Here is a 25,880-nt window from a genome sequence, read left to right on the forward strand (position 1 = left end):
AGCATCCTGCCCTTGGGGAGTCGGGAGGAGCCCAGTCCCATCCAGCTGTGCAAACAGGAGGAGGAGGAGGTCCCAAGCCTACCCTTGGGAGAGGGGCGAGAGGGGTGGTAAAGCCGCGGCCGCGCCGGCCCCCGCGGTGCGGGTTGCGCCAGCCTCCCCGGAGCCCGACGCAGAAACTTGTTGCAAACAAACAGGCGACCGCGGGTGCCCCTAGCAGCCAGCGGCGGAGTGGGTGGGCGGGCGAGAGGGAGGGGAAGGCTGGCGGACGCCGCAGCGAACTGGTGGGCAGACCCGGAGTCGCCGCGTAAGCGGGGCCGGCTCAGTGCGGTGCGGCAGGCGCGGCTGTGCGGCAGCGGAAGTCCTTTGTTGCAGCACAGTCCCTGGCAGAGCCAGAGCCTCTCCGCGCAGCCCAGCCCGAACGCCGCGCGCCGCCGCCACTGCAGCTCGCGGCCCCTTCGCCTCCGCCCGCCTTTCCCGTGGCTGATTTGCCTTAAACTCCCTAAAACCTCCGCAGCCCCGGTTCCTGCTGCGGCCGGTGAGTATCTGCCAGTTGTGGGGCTATTTGCGCAACTTTGGCCCGGGCGGGAGGACGCGGGCCGCGGGCCTGGCGGAGTGCGGGGCCGGAGCGGTGCCGACCCGTGCGGGGATCCAGAGTGCGGCGGACGCGCCGCGAGGACCCGGTGACTGGCGGCTGCCTGGCCGCCTGCTAGATCCCGCCGTTCGCCAGCGCGCCTGGTCCGGGACGTGCGGCCTCCCTGGGTAGGAGGCGAAGCCCCCGCGGAGACTAGTTCCCAAATTAGTTACCTTCTTTTCCCTTTCTTTCTCTGCCTTTATTTTTTTCGGGGGGGGGGGAGGGGAGGTGTAGACGGGAGGCGGGAGGACCCGGTTGATTGACGTGCCTAGAGCCCGCTTCTCTCAACTTACAGCTGCGGCTCCTCGGCGGGTGGGAGGGGAAGTGTCCCGGAGCCCGAGGCCGCAGACTTGGGCGCGCTCCGAGGGAGGAGGCGTTAAGAGCCGTGCAAATTCTTGCCACGCTCTTTTTCACCCCCTCTTGCCGGCACACACGCTTTTTGTTCAGTAAAAAGTAGTGGGTCTCGGGTTTGGGATTTTTCGGTGGAAAAGATGTGTTTCCTGGGAAGAAAGTGCTTTCGATTCCAGTGGTGGGCGCTTGCTAGAAGTTCTGTAAGTGTTCGGCAAATGTGTTGGGTGTTGATCGGAGTCGTTACCACTAAAATATGTAGGCTTGGGTCTGAGCTCAGCCACCCTCCCGGTCTTAGGTAAACTAAGCCACGAACGCGTCTGTATGATCTGAAAGGTTGACATGACCTTTTCCAAATTGGGAGCGTCGGGGAGATGTCGATGAAAGTCCTTGATGTTTTCTGGGGACAGTAGTGCATTTTTATGTGTGTAATGATAACTCTAATCGAGCTTAAACGTGGTAGGTACGCGCAGATTCTGCATTGGCTTGAGTGTATTCCATACGGTATGTCTCACTGTCTCACGGCAGGAAAACTATTACAGGAACAATTTTCACGAACCCAAGGAGTGGTTCCAGGCTTTTTGAGGCGTCTTAGAATAAGTTCCATGATTTGAAGTTCAAGGCCCTTTGGAGCAGAAATGTGAAGGATGCAGTTCTCACGTTAACTTAAAAGCAATCACCACCTTCTTTAAAACGAAGAAATTTGGTTCTATGAAGTTTTGAGAGTGCAAATGGATGTGATGGGGAGAATTGGGATACAAAAAGGTGAAGCTTGAATGATGGCTGGTCATTACAGCCTCAAAATTTCCTGTTGATTCACTTGCTGGCTATCTGATAGTCTCAATAATAACTGAATGGCTTTGGGAGCTAGATGGGGGCTTCCTCATCTTAGAGAAAATTGAAACATAGTCCATGTGAAACTATTTTCAGAGATCAATAAAGACAGTCTGCAGTAGAGCCTTTAATTAACATCTTATATTAATTTTAAGAGATTTCTCCATTACGAGCAAATTTTTACGGTATAGAATAACTCAGATTGCGTGGCCTTTCCTGAAGCTTTTCTGTTCAACCCATTCCAATGGGATGGCCTTCTTTGGGGGAGTAGTGGAGGAGCCCTGGTGTATCATTGTAAAAGAAAAAAGAAACCATATTTAACCAGGAGCTTAGCGGGGCATGAGCCCAGTCTTTAGTCTTGGCCACTTGCTCTTGACCTTGTGTTGTGATTTCACATTAACAGTGCTAAATTTTTGTACTGTTTCCTTATTCTCTTTTGCCAGGCTCTGGAGAAGATAAGTTCATGGAGCTTTTTAAGAGGGTTTCTGTGTTCCTTGTAGCACCATTTGCTCTCCTAATGTATGAGAAAAGTGCCTTCTTTCAGGCCTCTCCTCCTCCAGCCAGGAAAATGCTAAACCTTGGCTATTAACCTTCTGGCCCAAAGGGGAGACAACCATTTGGAATACAAAGGCAGAAGAGTTTCCATAGGTTTTTATTTTTTAAGCGGTAGTCTGTTGTCTTCCAAAAAAAATTGAGTTGTATTTGAAAAACATCTGCTTGAGAGGTCACTTTGGTCTCCATAGGATGTATTCTCCTGATTATTTTTTTCTTGTGCTAGTATATGTTACCCTGAAAAATTGACATTGTTAATCTTATATGCTTTTATGTGAACCAGATTAAAAGTGATTCATGTATATTCTATTTTTTTCTCAAAGTGGAAATACTTATAAGATCCATGCTCTTTGTAAAAATTCAACCTGTATTAGAGTGCATAAAATACAAAAATGAAAATCATTCTGATTGCCACTACCCAGAGATAATAACTGTTAGTAGTCAATTCCTTGTTTAAAACAAGAAGAGGCAACATTTGATCATAACTGTGCTGTTGTGTATGCCTCACCCTACCTAAGGATGGCCTGTGATGATTCATGGCCTTATGTTCTCTATTCCCTATTCAGGTTGGTGAGAATTGACTAGGTGGAGAAAAGGAGTGTTTTGCATTGGACTGGTTTAAAATTCTATGATCAAGTAACAGACGTGAGCGTTTAAATAGAACAGGGTTGCTATTTTAAGTTTGTCCTTACGAAGTATTTACCTCGGTGGGCTAGTTCTCACAGTTTTTCATGCTAATGATGATGTCCAGCCTCTGATGGGTTGATTTATACTGGCCAAACTCCTTAAAAAAAAAAAAACAACCACCCAAAAGCTTCATGTTTGTAGAGAGTTTCATAATTTCATAGTTGGGAGGAAAGGAGTGGCCATACTTGCTATGAAGACCACTGCCCAGATATCCCTGTGCTGATGTGGTGTGAAGGGTTTCCCTTGATCAGTAGCTAGAGGTAGCATGCCAAACACGAAGGAAGAGAATTAGAATGAAGAAGGAGATTAATGACTGTGCAGTTTTCGATGTGGCATGGGAGGAGACGGCACGTATTTAAGATAGATTTCTAACTATACTTACATTGTGGCTGTATGGTAACTACAAGAGATCTTAGTCAAAGTGCAGAATCTATTATTACTTAGCCTGGTATGTTCAAGAAGAATGAGTGTGAAGTGGTTGATGATGTTCTGAAAACAAAGACCCAAAATAGTACATAGAAGTTTAATCACAACAATTATTTGAGTGTTGGGGACATGGGTTTTTTTGTTTTGTTTTGTTTTTACACTACTCTGCTTTGAGTTTAAAATCGTTTTCCAAATAATATTGGAAAATTAAGGAATTAAATCACCAACCAGATTTTTCATTTGTTATCTGTGTGAGATACACATAATCCTTTTTTTTCAAGATAACTAAAGAGCTCCAACCCCACTTTACATCTTTTAGTATTAGGGAAGGGCTTGCTCTGATGGGCCGTGGGAGTCAGCAGATGGAAGAGGAGATGGGGAAGGGGCAGGGCATTCTGCCTGCAATATGGGTCTGTGTGAGAGTGGGTGACTGGGAGGCTCAGGGCGTTCCAAAGCGGCACTCCAGTTAATAGTCATTGCCAGGAAGAGTGCTGTCTGGTTTATAAAAGCTGAAACTCAGGGTTCTGAATCAAGACTCCAGAGTTTGAGTCCCATCTTCTACTTATAAGATGAGCACTTCAGTATCAACCACTAAACTTGTTGCCTCATTCACAAAATGAGGGTAGTGAAAATACCTATCTCAGGGTTGTTGTGAGAATCAGTTGTTTAATGTATGGGAAATTGCTTGTAAATTTTTGACCACTATGCAAAAGTTGCCATGATTGAAATAATACAAAAATTGAGTGCCTAGCAGGCTCAGTCGGTGGAGCATGTGACTCTTGATCTCAGGGTCATGACTTTGAGCCCCATGGTGGGTGTAGAGATTACTTTAAAAAAAAAAAGAAGGAAGGAATTGATAAGCAAAATAAAACACCTATTTCAACATTTATTCATTCAGAATTGATCAAATATCAACTAAATGCCAGGCAGTTGTTAAAGGCTCAGTGGATACAGTGATAACTAAGACAATGCCTTGATCTCGAGGAGCTTACGGCAAAGCAAGGGAGCCACATAATTATAATCCCTGCCAAGAGTGTGGTGATAGACACAACATTCAGTTTGGATGATACATTTTTTTTTGTCACCGTATAGTTGTAGGTAGGGGCTGTTTTGGAAGCACAGAAGAGGGGCATCTGCATTATCCTGGGATCAGGAAAAACAAAACACTTTCCAGAGAGAGTGAGCTGGACATGGAAAAGGTTCTGAGCAAAGGGAATAGCATAGCACATGTGAAAGCATGAAGGCTTTCGCTGTGGTAGGTCCTGGGGATGAAGGGGAATCTTAAATCTTAAATAGGTTTAAGGCTTAAAAATGGAGTTAAGCTTCTTAGAATGAACACACTTTTTTATGATACTCTTTTTATTGGTTTCATTTTATTGACTTTTAATTAGATAAGTGAAATTTTCAGGGATTTGGTTGGAATTAAACAAGAAAAAGGTGGTTATAATTGGAAAAATTAGAGGTAATACAAATTAAAAAGATGTGTGTATCTGCTGAGGAGAGGAGCCTGGGTAGAACTTCCCGTTGTCCTAGAGCCGTCCCACCAGCTGCTCCTTCCAAGAGCATTTACTGAATACTTACTATATTGCACAGAAACAAGCTAACTGCCTTGCCTCAGGTTGCTCATAATCTAGTGGGGAGACCTATGGACAGACACATAGATAACTGTGGTAGCCAAACCTTACTTAGCATTTACTCCTTCGCAGCCACTGCCTTGTGATAACACTAAGAAGGATTATCATCCCCATTCTCAGATGAGAATTGAGGCACAAATTGCTTATGCAGCCTGTTCAAGGTCACATACCTAATAAGTGGCAAAGCCAGAATTTGAACCCAGGCAGTCTGGTTCGTCTGTGTGTTAACACCTACTTTATGTTACTGTTATGATGATTAAAATATAGCATAATAAGTGCAAAATAAGGAGATGATACAGAGTAGTATGAAAACCTAAAATAGTGGGAGAGGGAGGTATTACAGAAGGTTTTCTGGAGGAGGTGATAAGCTGCTGCTTAGATATGTGGGAGGTTCAGGCAGAGGAACCAATTGGCATGAATAAAAATGGAGCTAAGAAATACATTAAGTAAGTAAGGTGGGCTTAGGGGGGCAGAGTGGAGAGGGCAAGCAGTTTTATGCTGCTTGAACATGAAGTTTGAAGCAAGAAGTAGCCAAACATAAAACTTGATGGGTGGGCACTGTTGGCTTTGCTAAGGAGTTTTTACTTGAGCCTGAGAATATGTGAAGGGAACCATTGAAGGGTTTAAGCAGGAGAATGGTCTGGTCTGATTTTTTGTTATTAGTTGTTTGAGGGTGAAGGATGGATTTGAGGAACCAGCTCGGGAGCCTGTTGTATAACTCAGGAGTGACGTTAGAGGCCTCAGGAGGGCAGGGAAGGTAGGCATGGAATAGTGGGGCAGATCTGAGAAATACTAGAAAATTGCTGAGACTTAATAGTTAACTATTAAGGAAGGGAGAAGTCCCAGGCGACTCCCAAGCAGCCTGGGTGATTGGTGCACGGCACTGCCAGCCGAGGCGGAGAATACAGGGGGAGGAGCAGATTTAGGTGGGTCCCAAAGTCACAGAGGCACTTTGGAATAGATATAAGTTCCACAAAATGAACCCTAAGAATACGAAGAATACCAGTGCCACGTGCAAAAAGGTGACTTCCTGGTAAAGCTGCTTTTTGTGAGAGAAGCCTACTGTTCACACGGTGCCCTCTAGTGGTCAGAAGATGCCATGTTGCCTCTTTAAGAAGAAGCTCAAAATGCAGAGACTGCCTGCATTAAATACTTCTCTACTTCTTTTTTCCTTTAAGTTTCATTTACTTATTTGAGAGAGCGCGCATGTGTGAGCATGAGTGGGGGAAGGGGCAGAGGGAGAGAATCCTGAAGTGGAATCCTGAGCACAGAGCCTGATGCAGGGCCCAGTCCTGGGACCCTGAGATCATGACCTGAGTGGAACCAGGAGTCCAGTGCTTAACTAGTTGAGCCACCCAGGTGCTCCTCTCTTCTCCTTCTGGAGGGAGAGAGAAATATTCCAGAAGCCACTGTGTTCACTTTGCTTTCTGTGTGGATAAATTTATTTCCTAGACCTAGCAGCTTACCTGTAGTAACACCTCACTTATTCAGAAGTTATTTGGTTGGCAACCTCAGCTCTCCAGTCCCCTGGCCAGAAGCAAGACGAAAGCAGATCGTTGCCTATCAGCAAGTAAAATAGATGAAACAAAGTGCAGGAATTGAAATCTTATCTTACAGATTACTTACCGAGGTCCTCTCAGAAAATTAAATTATGTAAATTCAGCTTCAGTGAGTTTTTGTCTAATTTCATAACCCATAACAGATTGAAATGGTGGGCAGCGGGAGATCAGCACCCCTTTTAGAAGTGATAGCTGTTGGCTTGACAAGCAAGGAGGCAGAAAAACATTAACCAGCCAACAAACCACAGTCTCCCAAAGCACAGCAGTCTCAGGCCGTTTTGTGTAGGTGCAAACCACCCTTGCCTATTTGAAGAGCTCCTGTATTTCAGCAAAACACAATGCAGAGGAGAAAGCAGACAGCCAGTTGGTTCTGTACTTGGGGACCGGGGTTGAGGAGCCAAGGGCCTTTGCTGTCAGCCACTAAAACTGGAAGTGACCTTGAGCATGTCCCTGAACCTCTTACGGCCTCAGTTTGTTTTCTCATCTATAAAGCATCGGATTCAACTTGATCACTTTGTAAAATTCTATGAACTATGTTCGCAATGATGACATTAATACTTAAGGAAAATTGTATTATGCGTGACTAAAAAGGCAAGAAGAAATTGTTGCTTTAATTTACATGAGAACCTTGTGAGGAGTATATTATCCTTATATTATGGATGAGAAAAGCAGGTTTAGAGAAGTGAAGATGTTTCCTCGTAGCTAAATAAGTGATAGAGTTGGTATCCAAGCCTATTGGTGCCTGCGTCCTGGGCTCTTCTTAATGCTTCATTTGAACAAGCATGCGTCGAGTGCCAGCTCTGGGCAGTGTGTGCTCGGCACCGGGGGCACAAAGGCCATCCAGTCTCATCCGTTTCCTTTGGAGGTCAGTGAGGTAGGCATTGCTGTATGGCACCCCTGTTAGTGCAAATGATAAAAGTCATGCTGTAGCACTGTTAGGACTGATGTAAAGCTGCATTAGGGTTTTAAAAGATTTTAGGGTGTGAGCATAGGACTGACTCACCATTTATAGCATTGTTTCTATGGGAATATGTGTTTCAAGTTCCAAATAACTAACTTAAAAATAAAGTTTGGGAACATAACCCAATTATAATTTCAGAACTTCCTGTGCTAAGTGCTGAATTTACAGTCTAATAACCAGCCAGAATGCCTGTTCTAAAAAGTGAAAAAAATGTCAACCTTGATTGTGTCTGTCATTTAAGTGCCTTGAAGTAAGACTTTAGGAGCACCTGCAGAACGGGTTCTTCCTGGAAATTTCAAGGAGAAAACCTAAGGAACTTAAGTTTAGACATTGGACCGTATACTTTGGAAAATGATATTCTAGGAAAGAATTTCGCCAGGGTGACCTTATTTTTATAGGTGACAAAATCACTGAGGTAATGACCTCAGGCTCAAGAGTCATGCTGCTCGTGTTCTAATCCCACCAAGTCCTCTGTGGCCTTACAGAAGTTGTATAACATTGCGTACGAATACACGTTATACACACACACACACACACACACACACACACACACACCTGCTTAGACTAGAGCCTGACCACTGATAGATAGTAAGGCTTAACAAATGTTGGCTATTCCCATTATTGTTGTATTACGGTTGTCGTTTACTCTACCTTTATAACCTCATGTACCAGTCCAGTAAAGCCTATCTGCTTTCCCTCCCATTCCATTTGCATGCTTTTATTTATGCTGCTGTGTACCCCTCTCCCAGCTCTTTACCTATACACTTACACAGATACCTGCAATGCCTTTCCCCTTGCCTTCTATTTTCTCTATCCTACTCATTCATTAAGGTTTCACTTAAATTCTACATCCTTCCTAAAGCCTACTGTTCTAGTACAATCATGCTTTTCCCCCCTCTAACTCTTGCTGAACTTTATTCAGTATAATTTAATACTTAATTATTCTCAGATTGTTTCTTGGTTCAGAATTTAATTCCTCATATGTAGTTAGCTCTATGTTTACCATCCTTCTCCACCTTCTACTTCAATGCTTTATGCAGTGTTAGGAATGTTGTAGGTGTTCAATACATTGATACTCTGATTTATTAACGTAAGAGAATCCTGTCATTTCACTTCAGGCTTTTTAAAAGGACAGTCTATAACCCTCAAAATAAATCCATATACACATATCCAATCATAGAAGACACAGAAATAGATATGAGAAAGAGAATGTATATACCTGAATGACCTTTGAAATCCAGAGGTAATTGTTAGCAGTTCAGAGATTGGGGCAGTGAACTGAGAGTCTAATGCTAGGCTCTGCTGCAGATTCTCATTGAGGCTATGCGAATTGTCCCCAGGGGAGCCTCCTTGGTCTATGGCACACATTAAAAAGACATTATTTGCTTTACAGAAGGAGTCTCTCCAAAATTACTTTAAGTTACTTCTTCATTCAGTTTGTATGCTCATTTATAGGCCCTTCAATTATCATTTGATTAAGGTAGAGGCAAAAGAAACTTCAGCAAAGCTGTTTTTTTCCAATTTAAGAGATTTATAGTGATGAAGGAAAAGTATTTCTGATACCCTACTATGTCAGTGAGAAAGTACTGAAATAGCTTACACGGTGTAATGTAGGGAACACATCTATGACTGGATGCACCGATATAGATAAAACATTACAGATAGAGTTCAGATGTGGGTAGTCGCTTGTCCAAGAGCACCCGGCCAGTAAACCCTGTATTAAGGATTCCTGCGCAGTCCTTGCTGAGTGTTCTTTGCAGAAGGGCACATTACATAGTCCCAAGTGGTGGGACTATAGTCCCATAGTACCCACCTGGGTGGTCAGAAGTCTGTCCTATAATCCTAGTACCTACTTTACCACAGTTAACTATCCCCTTGATACACTGTTTAACAGTCTTAGATCTTTGCCCTTCTATGAAATAAGAATGTTGGACCAGATTAGATCTCTCTAAACTCTAAAAATCTTGGGTATCTAAGTTAATATGCTGAATGTGCTTGGCAGCTGTTTTTGAATGAGATGAAACTTTCAAACTAAAAATTTAAAAATTCAGTGTAAAATGTTTCACATCACCTAACTCCTTTCTCTTCCGGGAGCACCGCATGCATACAGATATCCTTCTGGCCTTAGAACCCTTGGCTCTGGATCGTATTTGAAGTCCTACTCTCCTGGAGTCCTTGATTTCTAGCTGTAATAAAACTTGTTTCACCAGCGATACAGCTAGTAACACAAAAGCAATCACAGATTTCAGTTTTAAGACAAGAACAGCTAAACCCTTTTGCACTGTTTGTGGGAATGCAAACTGGTGCAGCCACTGTGGGAAACAGTATGCAGGTTCCTCAAAAAGTTAAAAATAGAACTACCCTATGGTCCAGCAATTGCACTTCTGGATGTTTACTCAAAGAATACAAAATATTAATTCAAAGGAAAATATGCACCCCTATGATTATAGCAGCATTACTTATGATAGCCAAGATATGGAAGCAGCCCAAGTGTCCATTAATTGATAAATGGATAAAGAGGTTGTGGTGTACACACACAATGGAATATTATTCAGCCATAAAGAAGAATGAAGTCTTGCCATTTGCAACGACATGGATGGCGCTAGAGAGTATAATGCTAAGCGAAATAAGGCAGAGAAAGACAAATACCAGATGATTTTATTCATATGTGGAATTTAAGATACAGAACACATGAACAAAGGGGAATAAAGAGAGACAGAGGCAAACCAAGAAACAGACTCTTAACTCTAGAGAACAAACTGATGGCTACCGGAGGGGAAGTGGGTAGGGGGATGGATTAAATAGGGGTTGGGGATTAAGGAGGGCACTTGTGATGAGCACTGGGTGTTGTATGCAGGTGTTGAATCGCTAAATTGCACACCTGAAACTAGTATAACACTGTGTGTTCACTTTACTGGAATTAAAAACAAGAACAGCTAAAATATAAGCAATCCTTTTATTTAAAATGTTTGCAAGCTGTCTTATAAGATAAAGTTTTTTGGTAGAATTATTAAGAATATCAAAAAATTGAAAGGAGAAAACTTCTCTTGGAATTTGAGTGAAATTGTTTTTAATTAGTAAGTGAATAAATTTTTTAAAATTTTAATGCAAAATTCTCAAGAGATAAGCTAAAAGTCTCATAGGAATTTAGATCCCTCACCCCTGATTCCATGCCCTAGTTCTTTTCTTTTTTCTGTTTTTTAGGGGTTTGTTTTGTTTTGTGTTATTAGGCCTTCTCCAAGCTTTTCTGAGGTGTAACAAGAACAAAGTTGTTGGTACTACTATGTGTGGGACTGTTATTAAAAGTTACCCTACCTTTTAAAGTCCGTTTTACTGGAACATGGATGTTTGCACTGATGAGACTGCAGTTCTGGATCAGCCTGGAAGCTGTCGTGTTAGCATGACTTTTGTGCAGCCTCAAGCTGTGAGGGGAAGGTAGGGATGGATATAGAGAGACATCCGAAGACAGTGGGGTTCATACCCATGCCTTTCTGACCCGGAGCCCTTCAGTCTCTCCCCCAGAGCATGATGCCTTCTTCCATAGAGGAGGTACTTTACTGAATACGTGTTGAGGGAAGTCACCGATGTAGAAAAAGCCAAGATTCTCCATGGTGTGTCCTCGAGATTGCAGAACACCCATGTGGTTGCCGGTTCTCAGGACGTCATAGATTCTGGCGCCCCAGAGCGCTCAGTGCATATTTGTTGCATTAACAAATGTGCAGTAAAATGCCACTGGTGCTCTTGTTTTCGTGGTTGGTTTATGTTCACACGGAGTGTCTTTTACGAACTTAAGTGAATTGCGGCCGAAGCTGTGGCGGTGCCGGTCACGTCGGTGTTGTACGTCGTTGCACCAGGTTTGGTGGTGGGCGGTAAAACTGCTTTCCATTTAAATTATAAGAGTTCTTGGAACTTTTAAGCTCTTTATGTCATTATTTGAAGCACAGGAGTTTGTTTTTTTTTAAAGATTTTATTTATTAACTTGACAGAGACAGCCAGCGAGAGAGGGAACACAAGCAGGGGGAGTGGGAGAGGAAGAAGCAGGCTCCCAGCGGAGGAGCCTGATGTGGGGCTCGATCCCGTAACGCCGGGATCACACCCCGAGCCGAAGGCAGACGCTTAACGACTGCGCCACCCAGGCGCCCCTGAAGCACAGGGATTTAAAACCCGAAAGTCTTTACAGATTAACTGCTGGCTTTCTTCTCCTGGATTCCTGTTTGGAAGGAAATTTTAAGATTATGTAGTCAAACTTAGCTCCTGATGCTTGAATAAGCAGCTGACAGTCTTACTTCCATTAATTATCACATGTCAAGAACTATACGTTTTACACATTGCTTCTATGAATCCTCGTGTTTGATATATTTTTGTTTGTTTTTTAAGATTTTGTTTATTTGAGAGCGAGAGATAGAGCAGAGCAGGAGGGAGGGGCAGAGAGAGAAGGAGGCTCCCCACTGAGCAGGGAGCCCCATGCAGGACTCGATCTGCTGAAGGCAGGCGCTTAACTGACTGAGCCACCCAGGTGCCCCTGATATGTTTTTTGACATGTTATTATCACCACCTTGACAGGTCAGGAAACTTGGGGTCAGTGAAGGTAAATAAGGTGGCAAAGGCACATTGGAACTCAGGTCTTTCGGATCCGAAGCCTGTGTTCTTTTCCTTGTATCATATTATCCTCAATGGCATTTCATCCCTCTTCCATGCAGGGCATCCACTGTCCTCCAAAAGAGTTTGTTTCATTTTTTAACAACTCTTATTACTAAGAATTTTTTTTTTTGAGATAACATCTATCCTTTTGCCTCTTCTCTTTATTACCCATTAAAGTTCTCTCTGAATCCCACAAAATGACTATAGACCTAGAAATCTCATTGTATATAAAATGGGCTTGGGGGGGGTCAGCATTTATGTGTGTGTGTATGTGTGTCTGTGTGTGTGTGTTTTCCTTTTTTTTTTTTTCCACCCTTTGAGTAAGGTTTTGTTGTTGTTTGTTTATATAATTTTTAAAGGCCATATGTCAGTGAATTTTAAGTAGTGGATTTACCTTGGTAAAGGTGGATTTACCTTTGTTCACTTACAACTCCCTATTACCAGGCATTTCAAATTATAAACAGCATATTGATGACTATCTTTGTGCATATATTGCTTTTTGTATTTAGGTACATACTGAGCATGCTTCCTCATTGGGTACAGACATCTGATTTACAGACGGTTGAAAAGCTTGAAAGATTGTACATATTTGACATGTTTGACCTGGCTTACAAAAGTGGTACAATGGTTGCAAGTTTAAGAAGACAGTAGGTCTCATTAAAGGCCACCTTCCTTTCAGTAGAGGCACACGGCTATGCAACTCTCTGTCATTAGGCAGGAAGAACAGGAAGAAGGAGGTAGGATGGGTCTTCAGGTAGTGGGGAAAAGGGGTATGTGATCCACGTGATCTGTGACGGACAGATAAAAAGCAGGTGGAAATAAGCTGTAGATAACTCTTAATTACCCCTGCAGGGATTGAAGGGTTTGGGGACTGAGAGTGAACATTTTATTTCTCTGAACAGCTTGTTAAATGTTCTTTTTATGCTCAGATTGTGTAGGAACTTGTTTTTAAGTAGAAGATAAGATTCTGAAGTTTTGTGTATACAGATTAAAAATTGAGGCTAAACCTGGATCTTATTTTAGTTTTATAATATAGTGGATAGGGCTTCTAATGCTTTTAATGTTTTCCTCTCCCTCTTCACCCAAACTGAACTCACTACATTAATAATATTTATAGTGTCTACCATATGTTCAGTGAAGAAAACTAGTTGCAGAAAGGTATATATAGAATGATACCATTTTAGGTGGCGCCTGGGTGGCTCTGTGGGTTAAGCATCTGCCTTTGGCTCAGGTCATGATCCCAGGGTCCTGGAATTGAGCCCTGCGTCGGGCTCCCTGCTCTTCGGGGAGCCGCCTTCTCCCTCTTCCTCTGCCTGTAGCTTCCCCTGCTTGTGCTCTCTCTCTGTCAAATAAATGAATAAAACCTTGGGGGGGAAAAAAAAGATGATACCATTTAGGTGGTTAAAAAAAAAAAAAACCTACAAGAGCAAAAACTATGTGTCTGGGCACATAGTAGGTACTCAATATCTGTCGACTCTGTATGGATACATATAAACAGATCTGAAGATACACAATCCAGAGTCTTTGGAGAGGTTACCTCTGGGAAGAGGTATGCGACCTAAGGTGTGTTTTTATTCTCTTTACTTATATATTTGAATTTTTTGCACATGTTACTTTGTATACTTTTTTTAACAATTAAAAAAGGAAGAAATACCATTTGAGGATAGACACCTCTTTCCGTAATGGACCCACTGCTTTGTTGTACCCTAAAGTGCATGCCCAGCAATGTAAGACATACTCTGACTCTGCAGAATGATTGCTTCTCCAATAATCAAGGGAAAAGCACTGAGCAAACCTATTTGCTTGTTGCCATTTCCATATACTCTAATAATCATTTTAAATAGAATTTTTTCTATGGAAATTTTCAAACATACAAAAACAGAATTATACCTGTCTCCCAGCCTCAATAGTTATCAACACATGGCCAATCTTGTATCATCTATAGTCCCCACACCCACCTCACTGGATTATTTTCTAGTATGTTTTAGATTATATCATTTCATCTATATGTCAGTATGTATATCTAAAAGATGGGAACTCTTTTAACACAGCCAAGATACACTCATCACACTTAAAAATGCGCTGTAGTTCCTTAATATCGATTTTGTGAGAAGTTTTTAATACTCTGCAATTCAGTTACGTACTTTCAGTTTAAGTTGCTATTTTATTTTCTTTCACCGTTTGTATCCTTCAGGTACTTTTAAACTTTTTCCTTTCACATTTAGGATACACTTTACCCCATAGAGTTGTGATGAAACCAAAATGATGGTTTTTGCTTTGGATACCTTAGCTTCTGTTTCTTAAAATCCAAATAAGCTTGAATAAATGGCTGGGTTATCTTCATCTTCACATCTGAAAAATGATTCAGGTATATATTATTTGAGTTTTGCTACATTAGAGTGGAGAGCTCTTTTATACCTTTATTGTAATAGCAAAATCACGCAAGTCCCAATGTATCATCAAAGTGATTTTTCTTTTCAAGTGCTTTTCTAAAGCTCCCTTGTCTGACTTTAATGTCTTTGTTTCACATAGGTCTCTAATCAATAGAAGATGGCAAAGCCCAGCCACAGCAGCTACGTCCTTCAGCAGCTAAACAACCAAAGGGAGTGGGGTTTTCTCTGTGACTGTTGCATTGCCATCGATGACATTTACTTTCAAGCGCACAAAGCCGTGCTGGCTGCCTGTAGCTCCTATTTTAGAATGTTTTTCATGAACCATCAGCACAGTACTGCACAACTGAATCTCAGCAACATGAAAATTAGTGCCGAGTGTTTTGACCTCATTTTGCAGTTTATGTACTTAGGAAAAATTATGACTGCTCCCTCCAGTTTTGAGCAGTTTAAAGTGGCCATGAACTACCTGCAGCTATACAACGTTCCCGACTGCTTAGAAGACATACAGGACGCAGACTGTTCTAGTTCAAAATGTTCATCTTCTGCTTCTAGCAAACAGAACAGCAAAATGATATTTGGGGTAAGAATGTATGAAGACACGGTGGCTAGAAATGGCAGCGAAGCCAATAGGTGGTGCGCAGAGCCGAGTTCAACAGTAAATACGCCACACAATCGAGAGCCCGATGAAGAGTCTTTACAATTAGGCAATTTTCCCGAACCACTATTTGATGTATGTAAGAAAAGCTCTGTGTCCAAATTGTCTACTCCAAAAGAACGCGTGTCACGGCGCTTTGGACGGAGCTTCACCTGTGATAGTTGTGGATTTGGCTTCAGCTGTGAAAAGTTGTTAGATGAGCACGTGCTAACCTGTACCAACAGGCATTCGTACCAAAACACGAGATCCTATCACAGAATAGTAGATATTAGAGATGGAAAAGATGGTAATATCAAAGCCGAATTTGGCGAAAAGGAATCTTCCAAAGCATTTTCTACACAGACAGACAAATACCGAGGAGACTCCAGCCAGGCTGCAGACGACTCGACGTCGACCACCGGCAGCAGGAAGAGTAGCACAGTGGAGTCGGAACTGGCCGGCGAAGAAAAAAGCAGAGCTGCTGAGAGGAAGCGAATCATTATCAAGATGGAGCCGGAAGATATTCCTACAGACGAACTGAAAGACTTCAACATCATTAAAGTTACCGATAAAGACTGTAATGAGTCCACTGACAACGACGAATTAGAAGATGAACCCGAAGAGCCATTTTACAGATACTATGTTGAAGAGGACCTCGGTATTAAGAAGAGTGGTAGGAAGACTCTAAAACCCCGGATGTCGATGAATGCCGATGAAAGAGGCGCTCTAGAAAACCTGAGGCCCCCTAACAACAGCAGTCCGGTACAGGAGGATGCCGAAAACGCATCCTGCGAGCTGTGCGGACTCACGATAACTGAGGAGGACCTGTCGTCCCATTACTTAGCCAAACACATTGAAAATATCTGCGCGTGTGGGAAGTGTGGCCAGATCCTCGTGAAGGGGAGGCAGCTTCAGGAGCATGCTCAGAGATGCGGGGAGCCCCAAGACCTGACGATGAACGGGTTAGGGAGTACGGAGGAGAAGATGGACCTGGAGGAGAACCCTGACGAGCAGTCGGAAATAAGAGATATGTTTGTGGAAATGTTGGATGATTTTAGGGACAATCATTTCCAGATAAACAGTATCCAAAAAAAGCAGTTATTTAAACATTCTGCCTGTCCTTTTCGATGTCCTAATTGTGGCCAGCGTTTTGAGACTGAAAATCTGGTGGTGGAACATATGTCCAGCTGCCTGGACCAGGATGTGTTTAAGAGTGCCATCATGGAAGAAAACGAAAGAGATCACAGACGAAAGCATTTTTGTAATCTGTGCGGAAAAGGGTTTTACCAGCGGTGTCACTTAAGAGAACACTATACTGTCCATACTAAGGAAAAACAGTTTGTCTGTCAGACATGTGGGAAGCAGTTTTTAAGAGAACGTCAGTTGCGCCTGCACAATGATATGCACAAAGGCATGGCCAGGTATGTCTGTTCCATTTGTGATCAAGGAAACTTCAGAAAACATGACCATGTACGGCATATGATTTCTCATTTATCTGCTGGTGAGACTATATGCCAGGTCTGCTTTCAGATATTCCCAAATAATGAACAGTTGGAACAGCACATGGATGTTCATCTGTATACATGTGGAATATGTGGAGCAAAATTTAATTTGAGGAAAGATATGAGATCACATTATAATGCCAAGCATTTGAAAAGAACATAAGTCATTTTCTACTGTACTAATGTTTAGTTGCTAGCAGACAAAACACCAAAGCAAAGGATATGAGCTATTTAGAAATTGAGTTTCTAAGATGAATTGTTGGGGGAAAATTTCAAGGCCCTTTTACCTTTAATATTTTTGTTTAGGATCTTAAGTATCTACATTTTAGGTGTTATTAAATGTTTATCATTTTTGTTATTTCTTAATAGAATTCTTTGATTTTAGTTTGTTTTAGCTATGATTAAAATTACTTTTCAATGTAGACTACAAGTGGTTGTTACCCCTTCAATGACTATTAAACTTTAGTTTTTTTTTATCATAAGGTGATGACTTCACTATTTCATGTGGGTTTGTTTTTTTTTTTTTAAGGTTATCCTGTGAAATTTTAAGTCCAACATCATTGGCCATTCGTGTTTATTTAAAAAAGCTTTTTTTAAGTAATTAGTTCTTTGAAACTATCTCATCTACTTTTAGCTTTTTTTTTTTTTTTTTGGTAAGTTGAACAGTGATTTAGCCACTGTTTATTTCCCCCTTATCGTTGAAATTCATATTCTTAAATTGACATGCTTTTTAGGCAGGTTAGGTGTATTGACTCTAAACTTGAAGGTTGACATGGGCTCAGACTTGGCCTAAAAACATTGATGGACCTAAGGAAATTCCTATAAATGAATATTTCCTATAATTGATAAAATATTATCATTTAATAATCACATTTAAAACTTATATTAAGTGTAAAACCCAATGACTTTACCCCACTTGAGAAATTAGTGGGGACAAGTCATTTTGTTTTGTGATATTAAATTTAACTATGATAGTTAATTAAAAAGACATATCTTGTATTCACTTAAAATAATTTAAGATATTCTGATTTCTAAAGTGTGTTAGTTTATCAGTTATTTTTGTTTATAAATAGACTTTAATAGCTCTCTAGGAATATGACATCTAAAGGAAAATGATTTTTCACCTTTAAAATTACATACTTTTGGAACTTACTTTGAGATTTGAGAAAGCTGCCATGTATATTGATAAATCAAATAAAATAAAGAAATTAATTACAAATCTGGTTGTTCTATAAAAGTAGAGTGTGGAAAAAAATGTCTTGTGTTTTATACTAAGATTTGGAGGAAATGTGTTGGCAAATTGCAGGTTATCACCATGCTCTTACTATTTTTTGTTTTTTCTGTAAAGGACTACAAAATTTGAGGACTATAAAATAATCACAGAGCATATAAGTGGAAATAGTTTATCACTTTTTAGTTTAAGTAGTATTGTTAGTTGTTGCTGACACAGGGTCTACATGAATTACATGTAAATTAAAACACTGGCAAAACTGACCCCACCAATAAACACATCTATTGAATAGAATGCCTTTTAATGTGAATTACTTGCATTGTAATACCCTTCTCATAATGAAAGGGATTTTAAATAACATCTGTATTTAAAGTATAATTTGTAATTATAAACAGTAACTTCACAACATTGCTCTTTTTGTTTACATCAGATTTTTAAGATATGTAAATCATATTTTTCTATACAATTTGCATAAGAGAATAAATTGCCAAGAGAATTGAGAGACATATTGACTAACACAGATCTAATTGAAATAGAAGTATTAGAGCACAGTGTGAGCTCAGAGATTTGTGGGGATACACTGCGGTGTTGAGTAAGAACAGTACAGGAGGCGTGTGATAGGAGAACAAAATAATGGGAAATAGAGGTGGGGGAAATACACTAAAAGATAAACGAGAAGTAAGGAGTTTTTTTGTTTTTTTTTTTTAAGCCACATAGCAGAAAAAACGGGAAAAGTGATTCATCTTAGCCTTGGACACAGTAGTTTATCAAGGAATTAAATCTGAAATGCAACTTTAAATGAAATATGGTGTATACATTACCGATAGGAACCTGCTAAAAGTTCTGTAACAAACCCAGAGACCATCAGAGGCTTATGTAAAGAGAGACAATAAACTCAGTCCAAATTTCCAAACTATTTGTACAGTATCTTAGGTAGATATAATTTTTAGGGGGATCACTTTTTTCCATGACCCTCATGAAAATCTATTACAGTGGCTTCCTACCATTAAAGAACAGGGTTCTTCCTAAATACAACCACGCTGTAAAAAAGATTATCTGTTCCATTAGGGAAAGGGGTGGGGGTGATTTAGTGTTTTGACATGTACTAACAGCCAACAATTAGCAAGCAAATATATAAACATTGAACATGATCTAACTTTACATAACTGAGATGTTTATGGTTTCACAAAGCCCCACCTCACCGTGTTGTCTCCTCCCAGTTTCATATTACACAGGACACCTTGTGTTTTGGAACTAGCTACAGGGCAGCACAGGCTTCTATAAGTGTAATGTACAAATTTGTCTTATGAAGGCAGAGAGTACACTGAAAGGCTGCTTGCCTCTTAAGGGGAATGAAAAATGTCAGACACCTCTCTCCAACCCAGTTTCCTCTGACTTCCTTCTGCTGGGATTACAGAGCTGTGACTCCTTGCTATTGCTTCTTGCCCTCCATGCTGTGAAGGCAATGAATCAACGTTGTGGAAGCCACCTTCTCCTCCTGCCTTTATAATGTATGTAATTAGGCTCCAAATCCAAAAAAATGAAAGGAAAATCTAGGTAGATATATGTGGAATCTTGTGTCTTACAGAGTCTTGCTTAAAGGGCCTGTTCTCCAGCAAGAAATCCTGGAGAAAGGGAGTCAGAGCCTAACAATCTTGTCACCAGTTACAGTGCAACTCAGAGGTTTATAATTCTTTAGTAACAGGACCAAAAATCTCAGATTAATAAAGTACAACAAAGTGGCTGTGGAGTAGGACTCAGAAATTTGTCTTAATTTCTCCCATATTTTTAAAGTAAAAATATTCAAAGAAATGACTCTCATGCGTAAAATGATAGGTGGCTAATGTTTAATGTATAAAGTTTGATTATGGACAAAACTTGGAAGAAAGTACACAAGTATTCCAGGGGCTAGTTATAAAATGAAAAGAATTAAAATAAGGACAGACTTTGCTAGGGCAGTCAGAGCATCAGTTAAAAGGAAAAACAATGGACTGACGTGAAAAATCTTTAAGTACTGTAGTTGAGAACAAAAACAGGAACAAAATGTGAAAGTTGAATAAAAAAATAAACATTTGGAATTGTCTAAGTAACAGTAGAGATTAAAGTAATTTGATAGGTTAAAATAATATTGATACATTAAAATAATTACAGCTATAAAATACCTAATGAAATAATTGCTGGGAACATGCGAAGGATGTGCCTGAATACTTGAGATGATACGCCAACTTTTATATTCTAAAAAAGCAGGAAGAGAGACTGGTGGTGGTTGGCAACTTTCTCCCTGCTTAAACAACACTTGTTCCTCTACACCCCTAGTTAAGGAACTTACATCTTTAATATATCTCTGGAAAATCCCCCAAAGAACCAGTTTAACAGTTAACAAAACTTGTCATCGTTAACAAAAAGGTAAATTTGTATCAATCAAGAGAAAAAACCTGAATGTGTATGTGTACACATTGTTGAAAATAAAGAAATTTGGTGTATTTCTTAATTTTAAATGGGTTTTAAGATTTTTTTAATTTTTAATTTTTTTTAATTTTTATTTTTTTTGGCCATTGATCTACTTGATCAGTTCCTCATCTTTCCTCACCAGCGCCACCTCCTTTGTAACAAATGCTTCTTGGTGATAAATGCTAGTGTTCTGCAGGCACCCTAACCTTAACAATGCCTAGGATTCCAGGGTGCCAAAAAGCACTGTGGGGACATATCCTTGGGAAAGGCCCCCCATCTCCTTGATGCTTGAGGTGTAGTGAACGGGGTGACAGGATGCATGCCAGTCAACTGAAGCTAGTAGGGTTCTTTTGGGCGTTAAGAGCCGGAAGCTGCAGCCCAGATTTGGAAGCCCGTGATCCATGCGTCCTAGAGCTCTCAGTGAGTAATCCCGGCATCCCATTTAGTTAGGCTCTTTAGGCTCTGCTGAGTGCTTTACAATACACAATGTTAATTAAACCTCACAGCTGTATGAGGTAAGTATTATTCTAATTTTCCAGATGGGGCACTGAGGTTCAGAGACAAGTGTTTTTCCTAAGACCACACAGAAACTAAACACTAGAGCTGGAATTTGAACCTAGACCTATTTGATTTCTGTGTGCCTGTACTTAACCACTAAGCCACATACCTCACCTACCAAGAGGTACAAAGAAAGGGCTTTTCCGCCTAGGAACATGTGATCAGGCTCCTATGAGACTCTGCTCCATGTTCATCATCTGTGATCTGCTGCGCCTGGTAAGGTAGTGGGTACCTAATGAACATGCTGGAGAACGTGAAAATTGATCGGTTGGAAACAAAACTTTCTATGTGAATGGGTCATTAAGAATGATGTTTTAGAAATAAATACTAAATACTGACAAGGTTTCATTTTCCTTTATTTAAATTTCAACCTTTAATGGTATTATCAGCCATTCTACAGGGCCCATTGTTAAGTGCTCAATTAAAAATTAATTTGAATTCAACTTCTGTATTTCTACCTCTGTGACTTTTTCCCCTTGTTTTCCCTATTCCTGACCTTTATGTTTTAATCTCCAACCAATCACCATTTTATTGGTTATGAGATTGATGAGTGTAATAATTCAAATCATTTGAAAATATTTCCAAGAAAATTCAGGACCCCAGAATAATCAGTTTCCTCTTTTTGTCTTAACAGATGATATGCATAAGAAAATTTTCATTTCTTTGGCTAAAAAACAAAACAAAACCCTTAACTGCCATATAATGATTGATTTGATTAAAGTTTATAGAGTAATCTAAGTTTATCTAAAAACAAAAATTGATCATTCTACCTATTTATAATTCAATTTACCAAAAATATTTACTGTTAACTTGTTAGGACAGGCTTACTCAGAAATGAAAGATAATTTCAAGAAACGACGGCTGTTTACTCATCCCAACCTAGCAGCAAACTTTAAAAAAATGAACATTTAATGCTTTAAGTGAAACAGTCCCCCTCCCGATCTAATCCGATTTTAACTTTATGCATTTATTGCCTGATTTCTAAAACCTATACAATAGGTTTTTCTACTACTACATTAAGCCTACTACTTTAATGGTCTTTCTACCATCTGCGAAATGTTGTTTTTTAAGTGAAAAGAGAAAAATAAGGTAATGAAGTCTCCATAGATGATGTCTATATAATCACTTAGGTGGCCCACTTTCATTGCCTTCTATCAAACTCAAGGACATATTACTTGATAACATGGGTAGAGTCTCCTAAAACCAGATGAAATTTAGCTACTTATTAATTTATCTGCTGGCAAAAGGCAAAGATGCAAGGATTTAAAATGCAAGGATTTTTGTGCCTGTGAGTATGGGTAAATATGAATATTAACTAAATGACAATAGCAGCTTATGAACGCATGCTAATTTTGAACTAATTTAATACCACTTACATATTTATATTCATATGCTTAGTTGACTTTAGCATTAAGAAGCTTAAATCCTGTTGTTTCCTTTTACTTAGGAGAACCAAATCATTGAGGTCCATTGGTAGTGACAAGAATTGTTCACCCTTCCTATCAAAATCCACCACAGATCACTAGGGGGCAGGAAGCTATTATAATTTCTCATTATCTTACTCATTTGCTGACAAAAAAGATGGTGTAAAGATTGCAATCCAATACTTGGTTCTGAATTGAATGAATCAATATACTAATAACCATTTCAATAAGAAGGCACAGGAAACTCTAGGGCCAGGGGGATGACAAATATGTAAACGACATTTCATTTCAGAATTAGGAATATTAACAATTTCATGTGAGAAAATTTGCATAACCCTCTGTACTTACCTATTTGAGAAAGGAATACAGTCAGGTAGACAGCCTATGAAGTGCCCAATGAAGCTTTATTTTGAAAGTTATTATGTTGTTTTTATTGTACTTAAAACAATTGCTTATACCAGTCAGAATCAGCAGAGCTCCTTTTTAGATGACAGAAATATAATTCTGTCCAGATTATGAGAGTCATCTTTTCTTTCAAATGCTTATGCATTCCCTGACGTGGTACAAAATATTTTAAGAGACAATCACTTTTTTTAAAAAATTAGGGCAAAGCATCGTTGCAAAAAATATAATTCTACCCAGAATCCCTGGGGCAGTTTCGGAGAGTTAGGAAATTAGGAACTGGAAGGAAAACTCGGTGTGTGTGTGTCTGTGTGTGTGTGTGTGTGTGTGTGTGTGTACTTTATCTTCATTTGCAGAGTATACAACATTTAGTATTTGAAGAAAACAATGTTAGCTTGATGGGTGAAGGCACTAAGTAAAAAGAACGTAACTTTTAAATGTGTTGAATCTATCTTTCAACCCGAGATTTACCATTAACAAGTTGAAGTACATTGCGGGGCACCTGGCTGATTCAGTGGGTAGAGCATGTGGTGCTTGATCTCAGGCTCATGAGTTCGAGCCCCACCTTGGGTGTAGAGATTATTTAAACAAACAAAAAGTTAAAGTACATTGTAAAATGATTTGAAGGAAGACACTTCTTAACTGCTTCCTTCTCCCTACTTTCCTCTACCTGGCTGACCTCCTATCTTCTCATGTTGCATGTGTCCTACCCATTCTAGCTTGAATCATGCAAGAAAAAAGAAAGTGCCCTTAAAGCTGAAGAATTATATTAGTAATAGGAACACCTTATATTTGAAGGGTACAATGAGTTACATTAAGGAAGAAATTAAATAAATTTAAGTCCCAGGAACTATGCTTTCCTTCCCATTCTTTGTTGTAGTAACATTGTGCTGTCCTGGTACCAAAAGCCATGAAATTCTGACCTAAGAATTATGTTGTATCTTGTAGAGCAGTCAACTTGTAATGTTATTTTTCTTGAGTTTTGTCTTTTTCTGTGTGGCAGTGGTGAAATAGGGCCTTCTAAACCTCTGGAGAAGTGAGATCTGAATTTGGAGAGGACATGGGGAAGAATCAATCTTCAACAGATAATCTTTAAGTCCAGACCCAGGAATATCAGATCTGAAGTGACACCATCTTTTCTGTCTTCCTGACAAACCTCATCAATCCCCAAAGTTCCAGTTTCAAGGATCCAAGAAAACTCAGTAAAGATCACTTTGGAATCACTTTGCTGTGACAAAATTGATTCATGGTGACTCTCCTAGTATTTGTGGAAAATCTGCTAAAGAAAAGTAACTAGAATATTCATATGACATCAGTGGTTAAAGCTACACTAAAATGAAATTTTATATACTAATTATCTTCCATGGTCCCTTCTAAAATAAAAGGGTTTGCTAGGCTACTATAAATATATTATAAAGAGATAGTAACATATCTGTGTAAACACATATAATCCTAAACTTAAAATAATCTGAATCACAATTTATATATTATGAAATGTAGTTAGATAATTAAAAAAATTATACCCAAAAATCTATAGTTTAGAGTATAAATAAAAAGATGTGGGTACAGAGAAAAAAAAGTGAAACCAGTATTTTAACAAGGAAAAATAATCTAGTTATTACTCATTGTAATGTAACATTTGCCCTTCCTCTTTTTCACTGTATATACCAGTCACAAACTTGATTATTAATATTAATGAAGTTCCCTTTTAAGCCTGTTAACTTGAAGGAAAAACAGAAGTGGTTATTACTTCAATAGTGGTGGATTTTCATAAATCACAGACAACAAAAAAAATGTATCTTAAGACACATTATTTTCTTCTGAATTTAGCAGTATAATCTAATAACATAGAATGAGTTTCTGTTAAATATTTATTCTTGGTATTAATGTATAATACCATTATTTCTCAGCTTTCAAATTTCAAGATTAAATTCAACTAAGTATTGAGTGAAACAATGGTTGCTGTGTTTTAAAAACCTTTCACTAGGAAATGAAATGTTTGATGAGATTTTAACCTAGCTTCAAATACTTTGTTTTATATATATATATATATGCTCATAAACACATTTCTTAACCATATGAATCTTACAGCCATATTATTTCCTAATTGTGAATATACTTGTAGTTTTACTTTTTGGTTAACTGTCTATCCAATTCATTATTATTATTATTTTGTTTCTTATGCAATATCATGATGTTATATATTTTCAGAAATGCTTAGTTTTTATGCCTATTTCTTCAATTGTTTTAATAAAGAGTTACACAAAGAAATCTAACTTAGAGTATACATAATAGTATATGCAGAAGTAAAGTCATTTAAAATCTCTAGCTATAAAGTGGGATGATAACTTGAATATTCATTCTACTAATCAGACTAACAAAAAATTAGATAAAGTTAGTTAAAATGCGATAGTGGGTATTGAGGACTGAAGCGAAGAGAAATCCACTAAAGACTTCAAATTCATATGAATTCAACTGTTTTAGGAGAAATAAGTTTAGAAGAGTGTTAGATTCTAAAAAACAAAAATCTATAGCTAATCTCTTGGGAACCATAAAAAACTGTAGACTTCTAACAAGTAGGAAACAGATAAGATAAAAGATTACTGATAATTAAAGATGCCAGATCAATATAGTAGAGATTCAACAAATAATTTTTGACTGACTAGAAGTAGATTCAGAAAAAGAATATGACTTGAATTTTGACTGTACTAAACTACAAATGTAATGAACTACAATAATTATAAGTGATATAAATGCATTCTATAATGTGATTATTTTCTGTATATCAGCATAAAATGGAGTTACTGAGTTACATGGGAAATTTGTTACATTTTTTCAATCGGTTGCTTTTACCTAATAAAATTTCTTCCTCTATGTTCAGAAGTTAAACTGCCTGTATATTACTTTTATTTATACTGTATTTTTTTCAAACTGGTTCTTTTAGAAAATTATTTGTCTGAAAAGTTATTATCAACTCCTTCCATTCTCTAAACCAAAAATAATAAAGTATCT

At 39.2% G+C, this 25,880-nt stretch overlaps 1 protein-coding gene across 5 annotated transcripts; it reads left to right on the forward strand.

Moving 5' to 3' along the window:
• Positions 1-396: 396 nt before the first annotated feature.
• ZBTB1 (zinc finger and BTB domain containing 1) lies at positions 397-25,880 on the forward strand. 5 transcript variants are annotated; one of them, XM_045810354.2, is made up of 3 exons: positions 397-535; positions 14,806-16,721; positions 23,872-25,880. In XM_045810354.2, exons 2-3 carry the CDS (start codon positions 14,824-14,826, stop codon positions 23,906-23,908), a joined length of 1,935 nt encoding a protein of 644 aa, XP_045666310.1. In that variant the 5' UTR covers positions 397-535; positions 14,806-14,823; the 3' UTR covers positions 23,909-25,880. The 5 variants fall into 5 exon arrangements, with proteins under 5 accessions (XP_045666310.1, XP_045666305.1, XP_045666306.1 ...); XM_045810349.2 differs by lacking the exon at positions 23,872-25,880 and having other exon boundaries at positions 14,806-18,741; XM_045810350.2 differs by lacking the exons at positions 397-535; positions 23,872-25,880 and adding an exon at positions 784-1,182 and having other exon boundaries at positions 14,806-18,741.

This window comes from Ursus americanus, chromosome 26, assembly GCF_024610735.1.
Source record: "Ursus americanus isolate L20-20 chromosome 26, mUrsAme1.1.p, whole genome shotgun sequence".
Classification (NCBI taxonomy): Eukaryota; Metazoa; Chordata; class Mammalia; order Carnivora; family Ursidae; genus Ursus; species Ursus americanus.

Coding starts and splice junctions, on each gene's coding strand:
- ZBTB1 (XM_045810349.2), top strand. CDS start 14,824: ATGGCAAAGCCCAGCCACAGCAGCTACGTCCTTCAGCAGCTAAACAAC.